We start from the raw sequence: 21839 nt of genomic DNA, 5'->3' as shown, positions 1-21839 counted from the left end.
GAACCGTAATGGTGTCAACGCAATCCAAACCAATGCAATTGAAGCCATTGGTACTGAAGAGGTTCCGTTACTGATACGGTGTTGAAACGAGGGCGTCTATATTTAAAGCGCACAGAGGTTTGTTTCATTTCGTTGTTTCCTTCATCTGCTATGTTGACGTAGTTCTTCCAACAATGCTACTCCTTTGAAAAGCGTAGTAAATATATTTTTTGTTATGTCAATGTTTCCGAGGGATATGTTTTAACGGATCGTAGCAAATGCGACTGGCGTTTAGTCTGTTTCTGCGGCCGTTTGATCAAAGTACGTCGTGTCCCTAAAGCTCACCTTCGTCAAAACACGAACCGTCTGAGCATGCTCAAAAGTAACTCGCCGTGACTGGCGTCGCGTTGTGCATGTTTCGTAAGACCCCTTTTACCAATTCTCGAAAAGTTCTTGCTTTGAATGAAGGGGGTCGTTTTCGAACACCGCCGTGTTTATGCGTCTTCGTGTAAATTAACCGTGGGAAAGTGTGTGTCCGGGTTAACCCCCGTCGATGACATCGATGTGAAGGTTTTGGGCGCTTTAAGTCGCTTATGACACGGGGCGCGGGATGTTTGACTGGCATTTACACAGTTGTGTGCTAAGAAGTGTAATTTCTCAATTTATACGTTTGCAGTTATCCTGTTACTTGCTTTCCGTCATGCAAATGTCGTTGCTAGATGTCCTGTAGAAAAAAAAATGAATAAAAGCGTAAGCCGCGCAGCTGCAATTTATTTTGCTGCGCATGGTTTGGAATCGAAAAAAAAAAAAAAAAACAGTGCATCAAAGGCGATCTGATGCTTCATAAAGCGTGGCACATGGGATGAAAGTAGAAGCGCTGTGATCCGCGAGACGTGCCAGCGAAATGTACCAGGTAGAATAAGTCTTCAAATTTAACATTTAAAGTGTTCAATTGAAAAATACCACAGTGTGTTCATTGCGACATGCGAAAGTGCTCTTGTACTTTGATTTAAGTGCATGCTCAAGAACCCCAGGCAGCCAATATTAATGTGTAGCTCTCCACTACAGCATCCCTTAATGTTGCTTTGGGGGCATTAAGCCCCTCAGTCAATATTTATTGATTATAAAATGATCCTTAGGTGGATAGAGAGCTTTTGCTCCTGGCAGATCTTTGACAGACAGAGATAAGGATACCTTAACCCTTTGCAACGCTATGTACACAATTGTGTACATTCTACAAATGCATTTATTGTGGCATATTTTGTTGCTAGACGTTTTTGTTTACTCCCGCCGAATCTTGTGCTTCCACTCTGGCAATGTGCACGTTTTCAGTGCCATGTGATGCAAGAAGCAACAATTATGCGATAAAACAAGCAGCGTGGTTGCACCTGTAGCAGCATCAGCAGGTAAGTGCAAACCACTATTTATTTTCTGCTTTTCTCTTATGTGCTGCAACATTTATAAATTTGGAAAATGTGCAACATTCTTTGGGCTGTACATACAACGAAGTATTTTGTCATGATCCTAACGGTACTCTGGCAGCAGTGGAATTAGTGCATGGTCACAAACATGTAAAAAGCGTGATAATTGACTTGAAGTGATCCCCCCCCCCCCACTGGTCCTCATGGGATAAATACATCTTTAAATTTGTTTTTCAGATGTCTTGGATGTGCTCTGCACAATATCGTACAAGAAGTCTCATGATGGGATGATAAATATAGTGGAAAGGCTTCTATAAGAGGTTGCTCCTGGCAACATGTCAGATGTTGGTAAGAGCAACAAAGATAAAGTTGTCCAGGAAAGACTTTATTCCCAGCATTATGCCCGCAAAGATGACGAGAACAAGCAGCCGCATGTGTTACTGCAAGAAATGCCTTTTATAGACAATGTTCAAAGGAACTTCCAATGAAAGAGGGAGCAATATGTTCCTCTGTTGAATACTGAGTTCTGTGGCTTTGCTGACAGCCAGACAAATCGTGTAGTCCATACACCTACTTTGAAAGGTACGTGCCCGAGTCGATTTTGGGATGCATTACAGAGCAAACCTACACAGCGTGCAGACATCCCTGATTGTCAGCAAACTTGAAGAAATAAGGAAGCTCTTTATAGCATATCAAAGATTATCCAGAAGGATGGCGAAAGCTCCTAGATGATGCACTTCCATCTGCAGGTTGCAGGGGCGCGCATTACATCAGTGCGATGCGCACAGAAACATGGAAAACCATCACGTGAAATTCAAGACTTACTGCCTGAATTTCTCCAAGAATGAACTTGTTCAGCGGTCCAGCGTAGACTCTCAATATGATGCTGTTGAGCACTGGCCTGAAGCTTGGGGAACAAGTGGATCCATCCAGATGCAGATGTGAAAGATGCAAGGGTCGGTCGAAAATATTTTGCATGAAGTACCAGCTGCCTATATGCCTCACCAAGAACTGGAGTCACTTTACATTTCACAACTGAAATTCCTATGCCGATTTCAGAAGCATTGAGGCGCTTTGTACACAATTGTGTACACTGGTAAAAAATAAACCAGCTTTTTTCTTAACAGTGTTGTCATTTGGTTTGTAAGGAGGTCTAAAAAAAATGTTTCCTCCGAAAAATAGTGAATGACATCTGAAGGGGTTATTAGAGCCGAGAAAGGGCAGTAAGCATTTGTTTGAGGACCCTTGGACATGGTTGAAGCAGTGCCATTCACAGCAAACTTGGCAGCAAAATGCCAGGAAGCTTGCAGCCATAACATGTAGTGGGCTTGTGGAGAAAAGCACACAAGTGATTTTTAAAAAAAAATGCGTACAGACCACCAGAAAAAATTGTCAAAGTCAGAAATATCTTGTGTGACCATAAGGATGTGAGAGTATAAAAGGTCATGTGTGCTGCACGCAACTTGGACGGATTCTTATGAAATGTTTCATAAAGTTTTTTATCTGCAGCTTGCGTAAAAGTAATTGTGAGTCGTAGCTTCTCATCCTTTTCCTTAGTAGTCATGCTGGTGTCTTGTTGTTTGTGGGCTTTCATTTGTTGAAGTCTGTGCTCCCTTTCTGCTCTTTGTTTGACAGCACAGCCATAACATTCTGCTTCAGCATGGTATCGTTTCCGTTGTCTTCCTTGGATATGGAAGTTCACTTGGGTGCCACCATTTCAATTGCCTGTTATGTCTCACATGACCTAGCCATTTTCTTTTTTTTTTTATATAGTCTCAAGGGTAACAGAGGAAGAGTGTTTTTTCTGTTATACCCACGAATGCAGCTGAGTACTGAACAAGCCTACATTTAGCTGCCAGGCACGGCATCCATGACATCACTGCAGCAAGCAGCATTTGCATCACAGCTAGCATGTTGTCATTGCTCCTTATAGGGAGCAATTGGTCTGTATGTGGAGGAATTGCGTAGGAATTTCCCATTGGTGATGTCAGGAGCCTGTGCCAGCAATCCAGGCTCAGTGCACTCCTGCACCTTAGCACTGCCTTCTCAACTTGAGTCCCTCCTCCTTTCCACTACTGCTGCCCGCTCCCGAGGCCAGGTTGACAGTGAAAACTATGCAAAGAAAGTTTTCAGCTTTATGGCCTTTGCAGTAAGCGTCATCACGCTCTGACTTCACTCTCCATTGAGATGCATGAGCTTTGAGCATACTGCCACCACTCCAAGGTTCCAAACTTCAAAGCCTTGTGCTTTCAAGAAAGCACTGCTGTGTTTCGCAGGCTGCAGACTCGGCGAACAATTGTTGGGTGCAGAGTAAGATGCACTCATAGCTGGTGTGTCAGGAGACGAAGTGCAGGAGTGATAGTTTTTTTACCTTTCTGACATCTGTGGTGTTGCTAGCTTATTAATTTGTACTTAGTGCTACTTAGAATTGTCTGCTTGCTATATTAGAACTTATTGAGTTTTTGAACTAGTGGATATAAAGGGGATCCACAACATAGCATATTCTAGCACATTGTGGATGAGTCGTTCATTTTTCTGAATCAGTGTTGAATTGATCTCGCTGAAACAATGTTAACACTGCAAAAGAAGTAGATAGTGGGATGGGATTAGTAAATCTGCGAGTTCAGTTCATGCAGGACAGACGTCATAAATCTCTCAGAGAGTCCTGAGCTTCACAAGGCTGGTGATGATGATGTGGCTTTTCTAATGGCCTCCATATGTTTCATTTATTATGAGATTTATAGTTGTGTTGGCTACACAATACTCTTTTTCCACCTTCATCCAGGGGAATGATGAGTTCGAGCCAACAACCTGATGAATGTTTGGTGAGGCGGGGGATCCATGACCGAAGGAGTAGTCATCACGATGCTGATTTAACAGACTCTGGTGATGATGCTGAAGACCAGACAGACAGGGCTGAGCACATATCTCCAGATGCTAACATTGAGGAGCCATTGTCGCAGGAGTCATATGTAAGTGTCTTCTACATTGTGATGTATAGAATTTCAGACAGGCTAGAACATTGGAAGATGCCTAAAGCACCATAACATGCCATCTTATAACTACCTTTGTCGACAGAGAACTTAGTTAAGCATGTGCTCTGCAGTACCAAGCAGTAGCAGTGCACACTTGTATTTTTCCTCTTCACTTCTACCATGAGATGTGCAAAAGGACACTTCCTTGTTTGCATATATGTGCCATGGCTATATTAAATGATGCACATATTACAAAACTAATGAATGCTGGCCACCTTGTGTGAGCAAGTGATCTAGATATAACATAGTTTTAACATTGTTCATATACAGTAGACTTTTGTTAATTTGACTCCGGTTAATTTGTTTTTTCGAATAATTCGATAACGACCAAAGGTTCCAGCCAGCGCCTGTGCATTTCTATGGGCCCAAGCATTTGTTATTTCGATCTTAAATTTGGCTTTTGCTGGATAATCTGAACTTGACCAGTCAGTTTGTACGTGCCAGACCCCCATGGTGCAATAGCGACCCCATTTAGTTGCAGCACCTGTTTCAGTGGAGCTTAGGGGACAGTGAATGAATTGGACACACGTCATAATCTTCCATTAAAAACTCCTATTTTCAGCCTGCCCTAGGAAGATATTCAAGCAATGAGTGTTTCACAGTGTCTCATTAAAGGGGCCCTGAACCACCCCTTTGGCTCGGTGAAATAACATTGTCCATGGGTTGCATATGCTGCTGTTAACATATCAGCCAAGTTTTGCTGTCGTACGCGCTGCGTGGAGATCTCTTTTCAACAGAAGTCTGCTCCTCATTCTCTTCTGGATGCTTTATTTAGTAATAAAGCGGATTCCCACGCGTGACTGTGAGCTGCAGTTGGCTACATAGTGGAGGTACTGTGGTTTCTGCGGGGTGACGCCACGAGTCCACTGGTTAAGCATACTGCAGCTCACTGAGGACAACCACGTTTGGCTTACGTTCAGTGTGTTTTAGGCACCAAAATCAGAAGTCATGGTGTCTAAGTTAACATCCAAAATGAAATTTATACTGCGCGCCACAGTGACATTTAGAAGGCGGATTGTTGTGGCCACGCCCCAGTTTGCTAGGCCTTCACAGTGCAAGTCATTGAAGAACGAAAGAGAGCACAGCAGAGGCTGTGTTTGATTGCCATTACAGTGAAATCTCAATACTATGAACTTCAGGGGACCACCTGCAGCTAGTTGTTTTTTCATCCACTTTCATTGCCATTAATTTATCATTCCTTTAATTCAATTAGTAAGTACAAATGATTTCCCCATGTTTTCCCTGGTGTCTTTGTTTGTTGGCTTCTCATCATATGATTAACAAAAATTGGGCCCCTCGGTTAACCCCCTTTCTTCTCATTCTTACATAACAAGGGTCTGGAATCCGGCAACATTGATGCCTTCAGCTAGCATGTGCGGGTTTATTGACCAGTTGCCTTCATCCAGAAAGATCACATACTCGTGACGCCTGCGGCAGAAAGGATGTTCCACATCCGCCGCCAAGGTTTGTGAGTGGTGGCACTGGCTAACACTCCCAAGGTTAGTTCTAGTAGAAACACATAAATACCCAAGAAAGTGGATGGGGAAACCACGCCGTGGTAGCTCAATTGGTTAGAGCATCGTATGCATAATGCGAAGACGTGGGATCGTTCCCCACCTGTGGCAAGTTGTTTTGTCATCCACTTTCATTGCCATTCATTTATCATTTCTTCAATTCAATTAGTAAGTACAAGTAATTTCCCCTATGTTTTCCTTGGTGTCTTTGTTTGTTGGCTTCTCATAGTATGATTAATAAAGATTGGGCCCCTTGGTTAACCCCCTTTCTTCTCTGTCTCTCTGTGTGTGGGTCAGTCGGGTTCTCACCGAGTAGGTTCAGCCCGATTCTTAGATAAAAAAGAAGAAGCATGTCCAGTGGCAGGATTTGAACCTGGATCTGCCAGCACAGCAGCCCGATGCTCTAACCATTAGGCCACAAACGAGGCGTTATGGCACATACTCACATAAGGAGATCGGTCAAGAAGCTTGTCTGCATGTTGGTTATTACGATGATAATGTCCATACAATGGCAAATACCCATAACGATAGATTGGCCAAGAAGCAGGTGGTACATATTGGCGATCGCCAACAAGGTTATCAAGATGATTGCCCGTGTGTTGATGGAGATGATTATTTTCTACTATGGCACATACCCAAAATGGGCGATCGGTCAAGAAGCATGTCGGTGTATTGATGATGGTGATTTCAACACACTGGCACATACCCAAGAACGGCCGTACAGTGGCACATGCCCACAATGGAGGACTGTACAAGAAGAGGGCCGTACATATTGTTGCCAACGCAAACTACCTCTTTGAGAGGATCACTGTGGGTTGATGATTATGATTTCCATACTAGGGCACATACCAACAACAGAGGATTGGTCAAGAAGTGTGTCCACGTGTTGGTTATGATGATGGCTTCAATACCATAGCACACACCCATAACAGGTGGTCGGCAAAGAAGCGTGCCTGCATTGTAATTATGATGATGATTCACATTGTCTAGCGTGGGTGCGCGAGAACACCTGTGAGTGGCATTTCCTCATGCCAAAGACGCAGGAAGGAAATGGGCAAATTTATAACATTTCATTAACAGCTTTATGAAAGCTTTGCTTCATATAGATTCCAACATGTGCATGTGATCTGCGTAATTCTTTTTTCAAGATAATTGGACTGAAAACCGCCTTCGCGGCATTCATATGTTTCGCTGGATAAATAGATGTATTGCGGCAAAGCTGAATTTAGGAAACCTGCTGCTGTTGTGCAATGTGTATTAGACTCTTGCCCATTTTTCGTGCTAAAAAATTGGGTGCGCATTATATTTAAGAGCTATGTCATTTCTACATTAGTGTTATGCCTTGGACACATAGTGGGTGTGCATTTGATTCAGGGGCGTAATAGAATTGAGAAAGTACTTCCCAATGAATTGGCAATGCGTTTTGCCATTTTTTTCTGCGTCTTGTTTATTTCAACCTGCCAGATAATTCAACCAATTTCAGCGGTTTCTTCAGGGTCGTATTAATGGAGGTCGACTGTATGGTATATGCCAACATTCCTTTTAACACAAAATAAAAACAGCAAGCTAATATATTCATCAACTGCCGGCCTTAGTGAACCAGAACATGTTACCTTTAGCGGCATTTACATGAATACAACAGTATCACATCGCAGTGTATTTCCCACACGTTGCATACTTGTAAACAGCGGTAATGTGCTAGGAAGCGAATGCAGTGCTGATGTTGCTCTGCATTGCGAATGGCAACTGGGACGTTGAGAGAACATTTACCCAACAATCTTACATTTAAGGAAGGGTGGCTTATTCCGCTGATTGATTAATTTTGTTCCAAGAGCATATAGGAAGTGTGCGGCAGTAAAAGCGGGTGTGCCGAACTGGGGCAGCAATGCTGCCAATTCAGACGCCAGCGTTGCCTGTTGTGCAGCCCTCCCCGACGTGATGCATACATTTCAGTGTGTTTATCCACTTCAGCTTCAGACTTTTGGTTCACTTTTCCTCAACAATTATGGTCGATTTCAACAAAATCATGATGGCTTGCGTACGCGCTCCAAGGTGGTGCAGTGGAGGCAAGAATCAGTATGGCACCGGTGGAGTCGTGTCCCCGGCCTGAAAGCTGAGATTGGTATCAAGACATCCTAAGCTGTCCAGCATCCTAAAGGGAATGTGGCCTGCCAAATATGAATGTAAACAGAGGTGTATGCTGTCAGGATCCAGTTACCAAGCGTCTTTTTTTGCATTCACATGAAAGTGAACTTGGAAGGGTGTTGGTTTCTCAGTGCCCTTTCAATTCACAACTCCATAAACAGCCAATGTTGATACAAACATGCTTGAATGAACTAGCGCACATCTGTCACACCTAACACGCAGTTCTGCCGCTCCTACGAATGTTTATACTGTGTACATTAACTTGTGAACATGCATCAGAAAGGCCATTTTATGGTAGTATATGTAAAGCACACCAACTGGTTTACCAGGAAAACATAAGAACGCGAAGAAAATGCATACATGCATGAGATTCACTGAATTGTTTGTGTGCATTTGGCCTCCAAATTAGCCCTGTAGTTTGGTTTTCAGCATTACTTTCTTTTTCTCGTAATGCGCATCGAGCAAGCTTCTTGGGATAACTCTTTCAGTTGTTAGAAATGGGATAGAAAAACAGCGGCCACCATAAACATAAATGGAGAGAGGGGAGGTAAACAAGGCAAAGGTGAAGCAAACATTTGGTAAGGCGAGAGCTAGGAAGCAGAAGCGCTGTCGAAAAAAATTTAACTGGTGAGATGCAACTTATACTAAATGCAACAAGGCAAGCTGCTATCATGTTAGAAGTGTGTGCACGTTGGTGCTATGATGTGAACAAACCTGAAATTCATGTTGGCACAATGCATATCCACCGGTCTAACTCGTCATGGAGGCACAGCCACATCGAGAAATGAACAAAAATTCTTTCTGCTGGACGTTTAAAATATATACAGTTAAACCCACTTATAACAACACCAATTTTAACGATATATCAGTTGTAACAATGGAAAGCTGCTGCGCCGTCAGCTTTTGTATGTTTTCTATGGAGAAATAACCCGCTTACTACAATGTCCCCATGCCGCATTATTGGTTATAACGATGAAGTCTGGTGGCTGGGTGTCCGTGCCAAAAGGTAATGGAATGCGAAATTCTTGAAAAGAAGAAAGTGAAACGGGAGCCGCTGCACGATCACTCACCACCCCAATTGCCGCCGTGCGCTTCTCTCCATGAGAGATGCATGCCAGTCTTGCGCACACCTCTCCCGTCGCCCTTCCTCCCCTCCGAACACAAATGGGCTGCGCCCATAGCTCTGCGCCGTGCCACCCTCCGAAAGATTAATTGACTACACCTACTGCACTGCCGGCGCCGCTCCCAGGTTGCTCACTGGGCCCTCACAATTGGTTGTTTACATGATGGCCCTCATTTTGTACAATTCTGCTAACGAATTAAGTCGCTCGTGCTTGTCTTTGTTCGTTGCATCAAAGTCATTCCTGGCCATGTTGTTTCTCAGCCTCGTATAACTCGCTACCGACACGAAAGATGGCTGATCCGCCCGCTAATCATCGGCAATGCACAACATTGCCAGTGAAAAGAAGGTGCACTGCTATAGATTCGGAAACGAAGTGCTAACTGATGAGGTGGTTGTCGTGAACGTGCTTGTATCGGATAGCGACAGTGAAGGCCACAACGGCAGCGCTGGCGCAGTAGGGCAGGCTGCCTTATCATTGTCCCCACGGGAGGTCCTGTAAATGATTCAGTCCCTCATAGGCTTGTTTCTGCGAGGCACCTTCCGCTTCACCATGGAGCACCTGGATGCTTTGGAGAAGGATTTCAGCAAGCTTCGCGTATAGCAAGCAAGGCTGACAGACATGCGGTTTTCTTGTGCAAGCCAGTGGGAAGTACATGGTAAAATGCGTGTGCTGATCACATCCCAGCGTTTCTTCTGGATTTCCCAAGCTGAGATGCTGCCGCGGCCACCTTCCAGCATTTTTTAGGCGGCCCCTCTTGGGGCCTCCAAAGCGATGCCTCGGCGGATCTCATATATCACTTGCCGCCCGTGACCCCTTTTTGCAGTAGTTATAGCACTGCAATTCTTGAACGCTGACAGCTACGGCTTGTTAACAACAAGTGATCGGAGCACGCAGGAAGCAGGGTTAAACAGTTAAAGGAGTCAATACAATCAGAAGCCGGATGGAGGAAGTATAGTTTTCTCGGAACAGCTACACCAGCCCCATTTTGATTTTTTTTTTCATGCAACCTGGTTATAACAATGGAATTTTCATGGCACTTGAATATTGTTTAAGTGGGTTCGACTGTATGTTCGAGTGACCAACATTGGAACAGTTCACAGGTGACATTACAAAGCTGTGACATAAGCCTGCACAGTGCTTCACTATACGTCGGCTGCAAGAAGATTCCTGATGGGTATCGTTGTTAAGCCTTGTGCAGCAATGCCAATGTTGTACTACATGCTTCCCATAGCGGGAACCAGTAAGGCAGGATGACAATAGACAAGGACGAAAGGCTAGGATGGACAAAGAAATGCTCAAAATGCATATGATAATGTACGTGGATATGAGCAATATGAGCTTGTAAGATAGAGAAGCATCACACCTCTTCAAAGCATGCCTGTGTGCACTACTGTTTCTACTTTTCTTTCTTTGTTAAAGAAAGTGCAGAGAATAACGTAAAGAAGGGATTCCCAAAGATGTCTACATTTGCTGCTTTTGTTCATGTATCTTTTAAAAGTGTAAATAATGCCTGCCAATGAGGATTTGTATAGATCAGTTTGTCAAACAATGTGCAAGCAGCTCTCTTTTTCATTACACGTTCTTCTGAGTGATTTCGCTTGTGTAAATAGAACGTTAGCATCCAAGAGGTGACCATTGTCTGCGTTGTTTGTGAAAGTTACCATGAAAATCTTGAATTTTGGACTGCGTGGCTCCCCAGTTTTGTGCTTTGAATTAACGCGAATTTTACCCCCCCCCCCCCCAAATGAAAAATAAATATATCGAAGGAGCCTAAATAAACAGCATGTAGCCAACTGATTGGCTGTGTGCATGTGCATTGTTAGAGTGTGGGTTCAGGGATGGAGGTGCTGTGCCAATTGCGCCATCTTGTGCCGAACTGTCGAGCTGCGCCAACCTGTGGCAAAACAATACGAATGAAGTCACCAAGATTACCGTAGCTGGATGTGCTTGTTCAGTGGCAATGACACAGTCCTAGGCATGTGTTGGCTAGTGCATAGCCCTGCAATCCATGCTTAAGCAAGCGTTTCACTGTTGGCGTCTTTGTAGTGTGGTTGTGTTTGTTGGCATAATTTTAACTAGACCGCAAGAAAATGAAAACCATTTTGTGCTGTATAATGCATTATGAATGTTCTATATATGTAAGTGTTATGCATTTGCATGTATGCGGACTAGCTAAAGATGATTTGAACTCGTGCTCATTTGATGGTGTAGTCAGGAAGGAAAACTGCGCTGAATAAGTAGAAGGATCGACATTCGGGTGAGTTGGTACTGGTTGAACATCTCGATGGGGCGGCGCAAGACGACGAAGACAAAAGGCAGAAACGGCACAGGACAGCGCTGAACTCGCAACTAACTTTATTCGAAGGCATACACAGACATGTGCACTACAACTCATAGCCACATGCTCTCCCATCATTGGCGTCATAATCAGTGCGCAAGCAAAAGCGCAATATCCTGTAATCTAATGCTACACTATGAGGCGGTTTAAAAATTCAAATTCATTGTCATACAAATTTAATGAGGGCATGCTTACACAACGCGATCCTTTTTTCCTGTTATAGTAGGCCTCAATAATCTCCCTCGTAGTCTGAGTTCTATGCACGGAAAGTATTGTGGTGTCTTCATAGGTTGGAGTGCACCCCTGCTCAGAGCAATGCCATGCGACATGTGAGTAGGCATTACCCGTTAGCGAGCGCCTATGCTCAGGCAATCTAACGTTCAGGTATCGACCTGTTTGGCCGATATAAACGTGACCCCAGGCAGATGGAAGCTCGTAATCAACTCCCATTCTACAGCATACAGGCGGGGACGTGTGCTTAACAGTGCAGCCTTTCCCAGCATGAGTGGAGGCAGCCTGGGCCAACTTCCTATCAATCTTACCGCAAATTTTGATCATCTTGTTAGGGGCAGAAAAAAGAGCCTTTACATCAAACCTGCCTGCTACATTCCTGTGGCTGTGTGATAGTTTATGTACATATGGAAGTACAACTAGTTTTTTCTTCTTGTCGGCAGGCTCTGGATTCACTCTTGTGGGTACTCCTAATTTTAGACGCTTAACAAGCTTCTGTACGGTCATGCGGATAGCATCCTCCCGAAAACCTGCCGCTCTCAAATGCTCCAGTTGTTTTAAAGGGGCCCTGAAACGATTTTGACGATTTTGTACAAACGTACTGAGTCATTAGAGTAGGTCCTTCTGATAATTAATTGACGCTTCTAAGTGTACTGTGTAAAGCGTGTAATTTATTAAAAGGTTTTAAAGATATACATCACTGCCGATCGCAGCACACTGCTCGGCGGAATTTTCAGCCACCCCTACCCATATGACATAAATCACCTAATTGATGTCACTAGGGCGAGCTGTCAGATTGGCTACGTATGGCACGTCATCGATAAGTTTTCCACCTTTATGGTGAATAAATGATGTTCGTAATAGTTGGAATGTCAGTTAATTTGTTTCTATAAAAAGAAAGTAACAGAAAGAGAATGCACAAGAACAATTTCTCACTCACTTAAGCACTTCCGGCACACAGCAAGCGTCGTCTGCTTGTGTTACAGTGTGCTTCATTTTGACGAGAGCTTCGCGGTCAGAGTCAGTCTCAGTCTTTTCGCAAGCACTATGATTCCACTTTGTTGCGTTGTGAACTGCAAACATAGCGACTGGAAATATGTCAAGCTGCGACATCGTGTCCCTCTGCAAGGCAGCAGACGAGCGGACTGGCTGCAACGCATCGGACTGCTGCTGTCCGATCAGCACCAAGATTTGTGCCAGGAAGATTACTAAGCCAATAGCATTTCGACGGGGTCTGGTATTAGGGTAAACGCAAGAGCAAGGGGACAGGGCCTAGCCGTTTCACCTTGTCGTTTCATGGGATGAGCAGAAGTGCAAATCTGAATGGTCTGCATGGTGCAGCCACCTGGTGGCACAGAGCTCAACCACACACAGTAGCAGATAACGAAATGTATTTCTTTGCTGCTGGTGTAAATTTTTCGCAGGAGTGCAATCTTTAACACATTTTTGTAAATGTTTAAAATGTTGTACACTTGGTTAGAGCAATATTAGCGCTTTGTTTGGCTGGTTAAGCTCTGCGCGAGCAGGTGGCTGGACCTTGCAGACCGACCATGCCATTCACGTACGTCTACGCTAAAGTTCTTTCATAAGCTTGAGTTTATGCCTCCAGCCATCCGTCGAAACACCTATCTCGCCTGTGGTTACCGGAATACCAGACACATTCGGCACTGCGACAGAATGCTCGCAACGCACACTGCTTCGATAGCTCTTGCTTGGGGTCGACTGCCAAGCAGCCGGCGGAGAGTTTTGAGAGGCTTCGCGCGCTCGCTCCCAGAGAATTGGAAGTTGATGACACGATGTGCCATGATGACGCAAGCCAGTGAAGGCGGAGCTTAGCCCCGATCACTCGGTGAACGAGTTGAGGATAAAATGCATGACTATGGAAGAGGGTAACTTGTAATCATCCGTAGCTCTCCTAATACGAGACGTTTCACACAAATTGTGGTGCAAATTATTAAATTTAGCTGTACTCTACGCGTCTACAAAATGTGTCCGAACCGTTTTAAGGGGCCCTTTAAGAAACTCTCAGAAGTGTGGTGAAAACACGATTTCGAAAGTGTGAAAAATAGAACCAAAAAAGCAATGCCATTTTTTACCACCTTCGAATGTGCGGAGTGAAAATTTAAAATTGTTTTTTCTGACCTTGGGCAATACATCCAGCACATGTGCTTATCAGTTAGCTTAAGCCTCATATCTAAAAATTGCAGCTCGTTCTTATCTGGCACTTCATGTGTGAAATCTAACCCTGAGCCACATTTGTGGAATACTTGAAGTACATCATGAACCATTCGTTGGAAATTAGCATTCTTCACAAAGATCAGAAAATCAACATATCTTAGCACATTGATTGTTGGGTCATCTAGGTTACTTTTTATATTTCTCTCAACCCTACCTAGGAAAATGTTAGTACTGGAGCAACATTGGAGCCAATGCAACACACAGCCTCAGGAATGTAGCAGGCAGATTTTATGTAAAGGTTCTTTTTTCTGCCCCTAACAAGATGATCAAAATTTGTGGTAAGATTGATAGGAAGTTGGCCCAGGCTGCCTCCACTCATGCTGGGAAAGGCTGCACTGTTAAGCACTCGTCCCCGCCTGTGCACTGTAGAATGGGAGTTGTGTACGAGCTTCCATTTTCCTGTGGTCACGTCTACATCAGCCAAACAGGTAGATGCCTGAACATTAAATTGTCTGAGTATAGGTGCTCGCTAATGGGTAATGCCTACTCCCATGTCACACGGCATTGCTCTGAGCATGGGTGCACTCCAACCTATGAAGACACCACAATACTTTCCATGCACAGAAATCAGACTACGAGGGAAATTATTGAGGCCTACAATATCAGGAAAAAGGGATCGCGCTGTGTAAGCATGCCATCATTAAATTTGTATGACAATGAATTTGAATTTTTATACTGCCTGATAGTGTAGCATTAGATTACAGGAATTTGCGTTTTTGCTTGCACACTGATAGTGACGCCATTGATGGGAGAGCACGTGGCTATGGGTTGTAGTGTTATAAGTTTGAGTGTGGGCGGGGCCTTCGAATAAAGTTAGTTGTGAGTTCAGCGCTGTCCTGTGCGTTCCTGCCTTCTGTCTTCGTCATCCTGCGCCGCCCCTTCAGGATGTTGAATGAATAAGGTCATGCAGTTTGCTCGGCTTGTAGCTTATCAGTTTCATTTTACATTTCAGCGCTCACTTTCACACTGTATTGGTAGATCTGCGTTGAATAAGGGGCGATCACCATGCATGTTAAATCTGTTTCGCACATGCACCACGTCTGGTTACCGGGATATAGTGCGGCACATTGACAAACGACCTGTTTGCTTTCATGCAACTTCTTGGTCACAAATATTGAATGGCAACCGTAGTAGTCACTGGAACTTGCACTCAGGCTGCACTATTTCCTGCACGGCCACATCACGCAGCACTAGGACCGGCATTTTTAATATCCGGTACATTGAACCCACATACATGCATTTTTACAGTGGAAGCATATGCAATACTCTCTGCACTAAAGCACATAAAGCAAACGAACCTGACTAGGGCTATTGTGTTCACAGACTCATTGAGTGTAATCCGAGCCCTAATGAATCTACGTAAACATAAAAACACTGTCTCTAATGAACTGTATACATTGCTATGCTCAGCTTATAGCTAAACGAATGATCATCCCCTGCTGGGTACCTGGCCACTGTGGCATAAAAGGCAATGAAGCTGCTGACGAGAAAGCTACCTCAGTAGCTTTTAGCGACATGGACATAAACATACCCATCCTAGCCACAGATCTTAAACCGTACTTGTGTCACAAGTTGAAAATCCACTGGCAGAAACAGTGGAATGCTCAGATATCAAATAAACTGCACTTGATCAAACCCAAATTAGGATATTGGGTATCGGAGAGAACATCACGATATAACGAAGTGCTCCTTTGCCGATTAAGAATAGGACACACTTACGGCACTCACTCTTACCTCTTGACTGGGGGGTATCCTCCGACTTGTAGTAAGTGCGGCCAAAATCTCACAGTCCTGCACGTTATTATTCAATGCCCTGCAATAGAAGCACACAGGAAAAAGTATTTCATTTCAGCATATCACGAAAATATACCTCTTCACCCGAAATTTTTTCTTAGCAATGAACCGCTTTTTAATCTGAAATTAGTCTTAGAGTTCTTAGCTGAGGCAGACACACTAAACATCATTTGGCCAGGGAACTTTTAGTGAATGCTTAACAGCCCTTATACTCAAGGGCTTTCTTAAAGCTATACTGTCATTGTTATGTTCTGTTGCATCATGCTTTTAACGAAACCCCATTGCCATAGCCCACAGCCCTACTTAGTGTCATTATTTTAGCACCTTTATATTTTACGCCATTTACAGCGACAGGTTTTAGGCCCTTCTACAGCCATGTCACATCTACCATGAGGAATTCATTTTCCATGCTATTCACAATGCATCCTTAACATTACCACTTGTCATGGCACTCGTTGGCCATGCCTGGCCCTTGCGCCATAAAACATCACACATCATCGCATCACACAAAATCAAGCTTCTGCTGCCACAGCAAGCAAGCCAAGGTGTAAGGTTTTGTAGTAGGTGAACCTTGGCGGCCGAATGGTGGTCGTAAGGAAAAGGTCAACGAAAATATGAACCTTCGAAATTGCGTTTGTGGCAACGATGTTCATGATGCGCCTTGTGCAGATCGAGTCCGGAAATTTTAATAAACCAGCTTTCAGTGCATAAAATATCAGTTGCCATTTTACATTGGCGTTATGGTGCCTGTGGCAGAAGCGCGAATAATCTCAAATAGTAGAGCTTATTCAAAATATTGGTTGACAAAGCAGACTGGAAATTCTGTGAACATTTTTATCCCTTCATTGTTTTCAAAAATATCTCAGAGTTTCTTTTTTCTCGGCAAGTGATGGGAAATACTGGCCAACATGCAATGATCAGTATGTCACTTCACATTTATTCTACGGTACTCTGCTATTTTAACTGAAGGTCGCCAAGAATTAAAAATTGCCAGAGAGTATGACACGAACGGCGTTCACTGTACCTTGATGGACGCTGTTCATGGTGGCCACTGTAAATATTTCTCATTCATTGTGTACAAATATATTTAATTAGCTAACTTTAAAAATTTATGTAATCAGTGAGATGTCAATGAAAAAGTTGTAGGGGACGTTGAGAAATTGCCGATAACATCATTTAAATCAACCTAGGTTTCATGAAGACCATCTTTTTAATGAACAAGAAAGCCCATGAAATAAATAAAAAAATAATAAAAGCTTCGCTGTGACCGTGACAACACTTCTCTGTGTGTTAAAGACTGCATCAATCTTTACGGAAGCCTCATCAAATTTCAGGGCACTGGGAACAAGTGTCAGTGATTTTTGCTCGACTGATCAGCAATTTTTGGTGCGAATCTTTGGTCCTTATCAAACGTGAGGTAGTGCAATCTTGTAATGGTTCGCTTTTTCAACCATTGCAAGATCATAGCCCACCCAGGTTTGCACATTAATAATATACACAACGTACTAGATGACATTTCCGTATGAGACCGCTTTTATTACTTGTGCAGGAATGTGCGGTTACATGGATTTTTTCATAATTTCACAGGCTTTTTCTTGCTTTTTTGTTTTTGTTGGAAAAAAGGACCATGCAAGACCTAGGTTGCTATATACGCTGTTATCTGTCATCTCTCCATATATTCCACAACCTTTTCATTGACACCTTCTTGAATGAGTGAGGTAATAAATGTAAGCTCATTAAATTTAAATATTAGTTTCTTGTTCACAATAAAAAAAAAACTCAATTAGCATTAACTGACCTATCAGCATAGAGCAGGCAGTGTTCGCGGAAAGCGCTAGATTATATTTTTCTTGGCCACATTTAGTTGGTACATCGGATATACAGCTTAATCGATTTTCTGAAAAACGCGTATGGCTTTCCTTTATAACTTAATGGTACACTCGTGGGGATGACAATTTTCCCTGCAATGAATTTTGCTCGCCTAGTGGGCTTCCACAGAACTGATTTGCCATGACCTAATAGTGTTCTGCAAAGTCAAATAAAGAACACTTTTTCTTCATCTGCCTTATTACTCATATTAACCTTTACCAGGGTGCTCCAAGTCGCATACTTACTGCTCCGAAATGGACGATTCATGTTCCAAACCTGCTCCAAAGTGCAAAATTTACTGCTCCCAGATCTCCTCTAAAACTTCCTTGGCCGCTTCCATCGTTGTGGGTTCCTTTGCACTCTGTGAAGGCTAGTGGAGTTCCCCTAGGCCAGAAAGTTTAAGAACTCCTGTTTAAATGGTAGGCAGTGCATGCACAATTATAGAATGTTTGCATACAAAATAAGCAGTTTAACAGTCTAATTAGTTGTCAAACGGAAAGTGCTTATTGATTTTAATAAATATCTGTGTATGCTGTGACATGCTTTACATATGTGTGCTTTTCTGTGCATGTGCATGGTCTTGTTGAGATTAGTATAATTGAAGGAGCCTTTAAAAAAAAATTATTCAATTCTCTATTTGTCTTCTAGGCACATAAGCCAAGTAATACGCAGGCATTATATCCTGACCTCACACCCTATAAAAGGAGACTGTCTATTCCCAGAAGTGCTTCACCATCTAGGCACAAGAAAGAGCCACCACCACAGAGCCAGCAGGCGTCCTACTATATATATGTAGGTGCACTTGTCTGTGCACTCGTACTGCTTGTGCAGTACCTGATCAGCGAACAGCCAATGCCATTGTCATTGGCTGATAGGCGCCTTGGAACATTGCGAGAGCATCTTCGTAAACTTAAGGACACTTTTGTAGCACAGCCTGAGTATAATTGGCAGATCATACGTAGCTCTGTTATGGATATGATCAATGACACTGGTGTTTATTCAGGACCAGCTGTGATCACGTTTCTTGCATCCGTTAAAAACGAGCGTTTTGCAACATGTCTTTCACAACAGGTTGCAACTGCCTTGTCATACACTTTCGATGATGGTGGAGATTATGGAACTATTGCTGCTGATGAGTTGTCAGTGTCTGAAGATGTTGCACGGCACATAATTGAGAATCGGTGCAAAGAAGTAGTAGAGAGGCGGCAACGACATGTAATGGTTGCCTCACACCTAGAGCAATGGAACCCTGATGCAGCAATGATGCTGCACCCCTTGTGTGACCAGGAAAATGCTTTGTACAAGAATGTAACATACATTCTAACTGTGTTCACAAAGCATGAAGATGTGTCCGGCCAGAGGGAAAGAAAAGAGTATGATCATCTTGCTGAGAATGCACTTAACAATGCTTGGGAGTCTATGGACACTAACCAAAGGCATGCAATCATTAGTAGGGTGACTGGCAATGTTGTGTTGGTGCGTGAAGATTCATCATCATGTGTGTCAGCTAGCTAGGAAACATTTGCTTGAGTAAGTACTGTTTCTGATCTGATGACTGTGATGGCTTTTATGCCTTGAAGGTGCAAGTGGCATGCCGAGAAACAAACGAGTAGGCCTCTTTCACCGGCAAGGAAAGTGTGTAAAGTGAAATTTTGTAAAATATGTTGCGCCAATTTGAAGTACGAAACGTTGAAAAGAATGTTCACATGTCATTTTGCAAGTCTTTCCTTTGTACCTGTTTAAATGCGCGTTGGTGACATGTTGTAGCGATCTCCCCATTTACATGGGTTATCAGCTGAAGGCTTGCAGTGTGTTGTGGTGGCTATCTTCCAGCAAATTTTGTGAAATCGGGCTTTGTTTCTTATTGAGACAAAGCTTCACATTGTCATTGTCATGTGTTCAATTTTTTGCATGGTGGTATTTGCTATATGTTTCTGTGTCCATTATTTCATAAGGCACAAATTTACAGACACAGAGTTATTGGCAATATTTACCATTTGTAGTCACAAGTGGAGGCATAGTAACAGTAACAGGTAGATATTACATCTTGACAATAACCAGTTGGTTAAAGTTGGTGAGGCCATTTTATCCTAACAGATGTATAGTAGTGCAGTTTGAGTTTGGAAGTTGAAGTTGTTGTGCACAAATCTCAAGTAGTTGATGTAATTATGGCGCATTTTGTGTTTTAGCGTGCAGCTGTTGCTGTTGACTTGGCCAGGGATGTGCTGGCATGACTGTGCCATTTATTTGTACAACAAACTTTGTATAAGAAATTATTATTGTTCATTAAATAATGCAAACCGTTATATTGAGGATTGGTGTCTCTCTTTTTTCTTTTGTAACATTTGCAACATGGTTTCTTGTACTTGCTTGGCCATGTTTATGTAGGTTATTCATTAGTTCCTTTGCATTCAATTGGATGCTTGCTATTCTGCATAATCATCGTCAGCCTAATAATGACCGAGTGCAGGATGAAGCCCTCTGCCCATATAATATTTCTATAATTACACATAATGGGTACTTTTGTAAAAACTACACTGTGAAACAAATCACAGTACCAGAACATAGCCTGGTGAGAGCTGCACATTACACTGGGTATCAGGTACTGCTGGATTTGTTAATGTGTGACCTCTACCTAAGTGGCAACTGCAACAAAATTTTTCTCTTATAAATTGCTTATAAATCAGTAGTGATATTTATACTATTGAAGCAATCTGGGCAAAGCTGCAGGACTGGTAATTGCTTTTAAATAGCACCTAAACAGATTATGCATACACCTGGTGATTAATGGATATGGCAACTTGACGTGGACTCTGAGATCTTCATGCACCACTCTTGTACTTTGTTCTGCGTCATCATGGAGGTACAAAAAAAAAATGGGAGCATGGTGTCAGGCAGATAGCCTCAGAGCAGGGCAACCTACTCTGACGACGACGCTCCCTCCCTGCAGAATCTATCTGCATGTTGGCTCTTGGCATGGAATAAGAAGAAAAAAAACTAGGAAGGAGCATGACGTCAAGCCAGCCTCATTTGATGCTGCCCCTCCTCCTCTCCAGTAGCTATATGTGCATTGACTGAAAAGTAGGCCCTCCATGGTTGCCTCGTCTTTCAGTACATTGTTTCATGGTAGCTGTTGGTGACACCTTCGTCACAATTGACTTACTGGTACTCGCTCTACTCCTTGCCACTCATTCTATTAGCAACTTACACCATGGCAGTTCATCATTGCGAGTTCTTTGCTCTGCAGTTCTCCACAGATTTATTTCAGCGTGTATGCAAGGAAGCAATAAAATTTTGTCGTAACAGAAAAGATCTTTGGTACATGAATGCACCTGCATTAAACACACAAATGTATGTTATTGTAAATACTGCTATTACAATATCTTGCCACATCACTAGTGTGAATTAAAGCATTGAAGGGCGCCTGTCACAAAGCATCAAGTGATCATGCATACGACCCAGTAAAGTGTGCAAAATTCTTAGAGACACGCTTAATTTGGAGTGCTTTTACTTGCACTTCACTGCACACCTTAATGTTTAGTTCAGTAGTGTTGATCGAGGGCTGTCAAACTGCTTTTGCCTCGGTGTATTGCGAGCATGAAGAAGTTGAAAACGACAAAGTACAGTTTGTGTTCGTATACGGCAAACATAGTCGAAGAGTTGTGTTTTGCACTTTGCACCTGAACAGCGAGAGCGACTCTGTAGGCATATCTGATTCCTGGAGATGTGCCATTATTTCACTCTCGGAACGGGGGAAGACTCGGACAAGAAGTCGACCAGCAGTGAAAGAAACATGTGAAAGGTAAACATAGGCATTTCATTCCTGCTGCTTTCAGTTCGACTTTTTCGGTCTTTGAGGAATGCTGGAAATGAGAATACAGCGGGCAGGGAGGGAAAAAATATATAGATTGACTGTGGGCAATCTGAAATTTGATTATAAGAAAATTATGTGCCGGGCATTCAAGACTGAATAATGCTACAGGCATTTTGAATGCGCACCTTCCGAGATGCAGAGTTGAGGTGAAGTGCTTTGTATTGATGGGAAATAAACATTATTATTATTATTATTATTATTAGTATTATTATTATTATTATTATTATTATTATTATTATTATTATTGCATCTGTGTGCAGCATTCTACCTCGTGGAG

At 43.0% G+C, this 21839-nt stretch overlaps 1 protein-coding gene and 1 non-coding gene across 4 annotated transcripts; both read left to right on the top strand.

Moving 5' to 3' along the window:
• Positions 1-35: 35 nt before the first annotated feature.
• On the top strand, positions 36-20001 carry LOC142582276 (torsin-1A-interacting protein 2-like). 3 transcript variants are annotated; one of them, XM_075691786.1, is made up of 5 exons: positions 40-117; positions 1312-1385; positions 1638-1748; positions 4186-4372; positions 18337-20001. In XM_075691786.1, the coding sequence occupies exons 4-5, from the start codon at positions 4190-4192 to the stop codon at positions 19201-19203; spliced, it is 1050 nt and encodes a 349-aa protein (XP_075547901.1). In that variant the 5' UTR covers positions 40-117; positions 1312-1385; positions 1638-1748; positions 4186-4189; the 3' UTR covers positions 19204-20001. The 3 variants fall into 3 exon arrangements, with proteins under 3 accessions (XP_075547910.1, XP_075547901.1, XP_075547893.1); XM_075691778.1 differs by lacking the exon at positions 1638-1748; XM_075691795.1 differs by lacking the exons at positions 1312-1385; positions 1638-1748 and having other exon boundaries at positions 36-117.
• On the top strand, positions 5988-6060 carry TRNAM-CAU (transfer RNA methionine (anticodon CAU)). The gene has a single exon. It is a non-coding gene; the product is annotated as a tRNA-Met (tRNA).
• Positions 20002-21839: the final 1838 nt, after the last annotated feature.

This window comes from Dermacentor variabilis, chromosome 1 (assembly GCF_050947875.1).
Source record: "Dermacentor variabilis isolate Ectoservices chromosome 1, ASM5094787v1, whole genome shotgun sequence".
Taxonomy (NCBI): Eukaryota; Metazoa; Arthropoda; class Arachnida; order Ixodida; family Ixodidae; genus Dermacentor; species Dermacentor variabilis.
The sequence above is the reverse complement of the archived record's forward strand: the minus strand, read 5'-3'. Positions and strand labels throughout refer to the sequence as shown.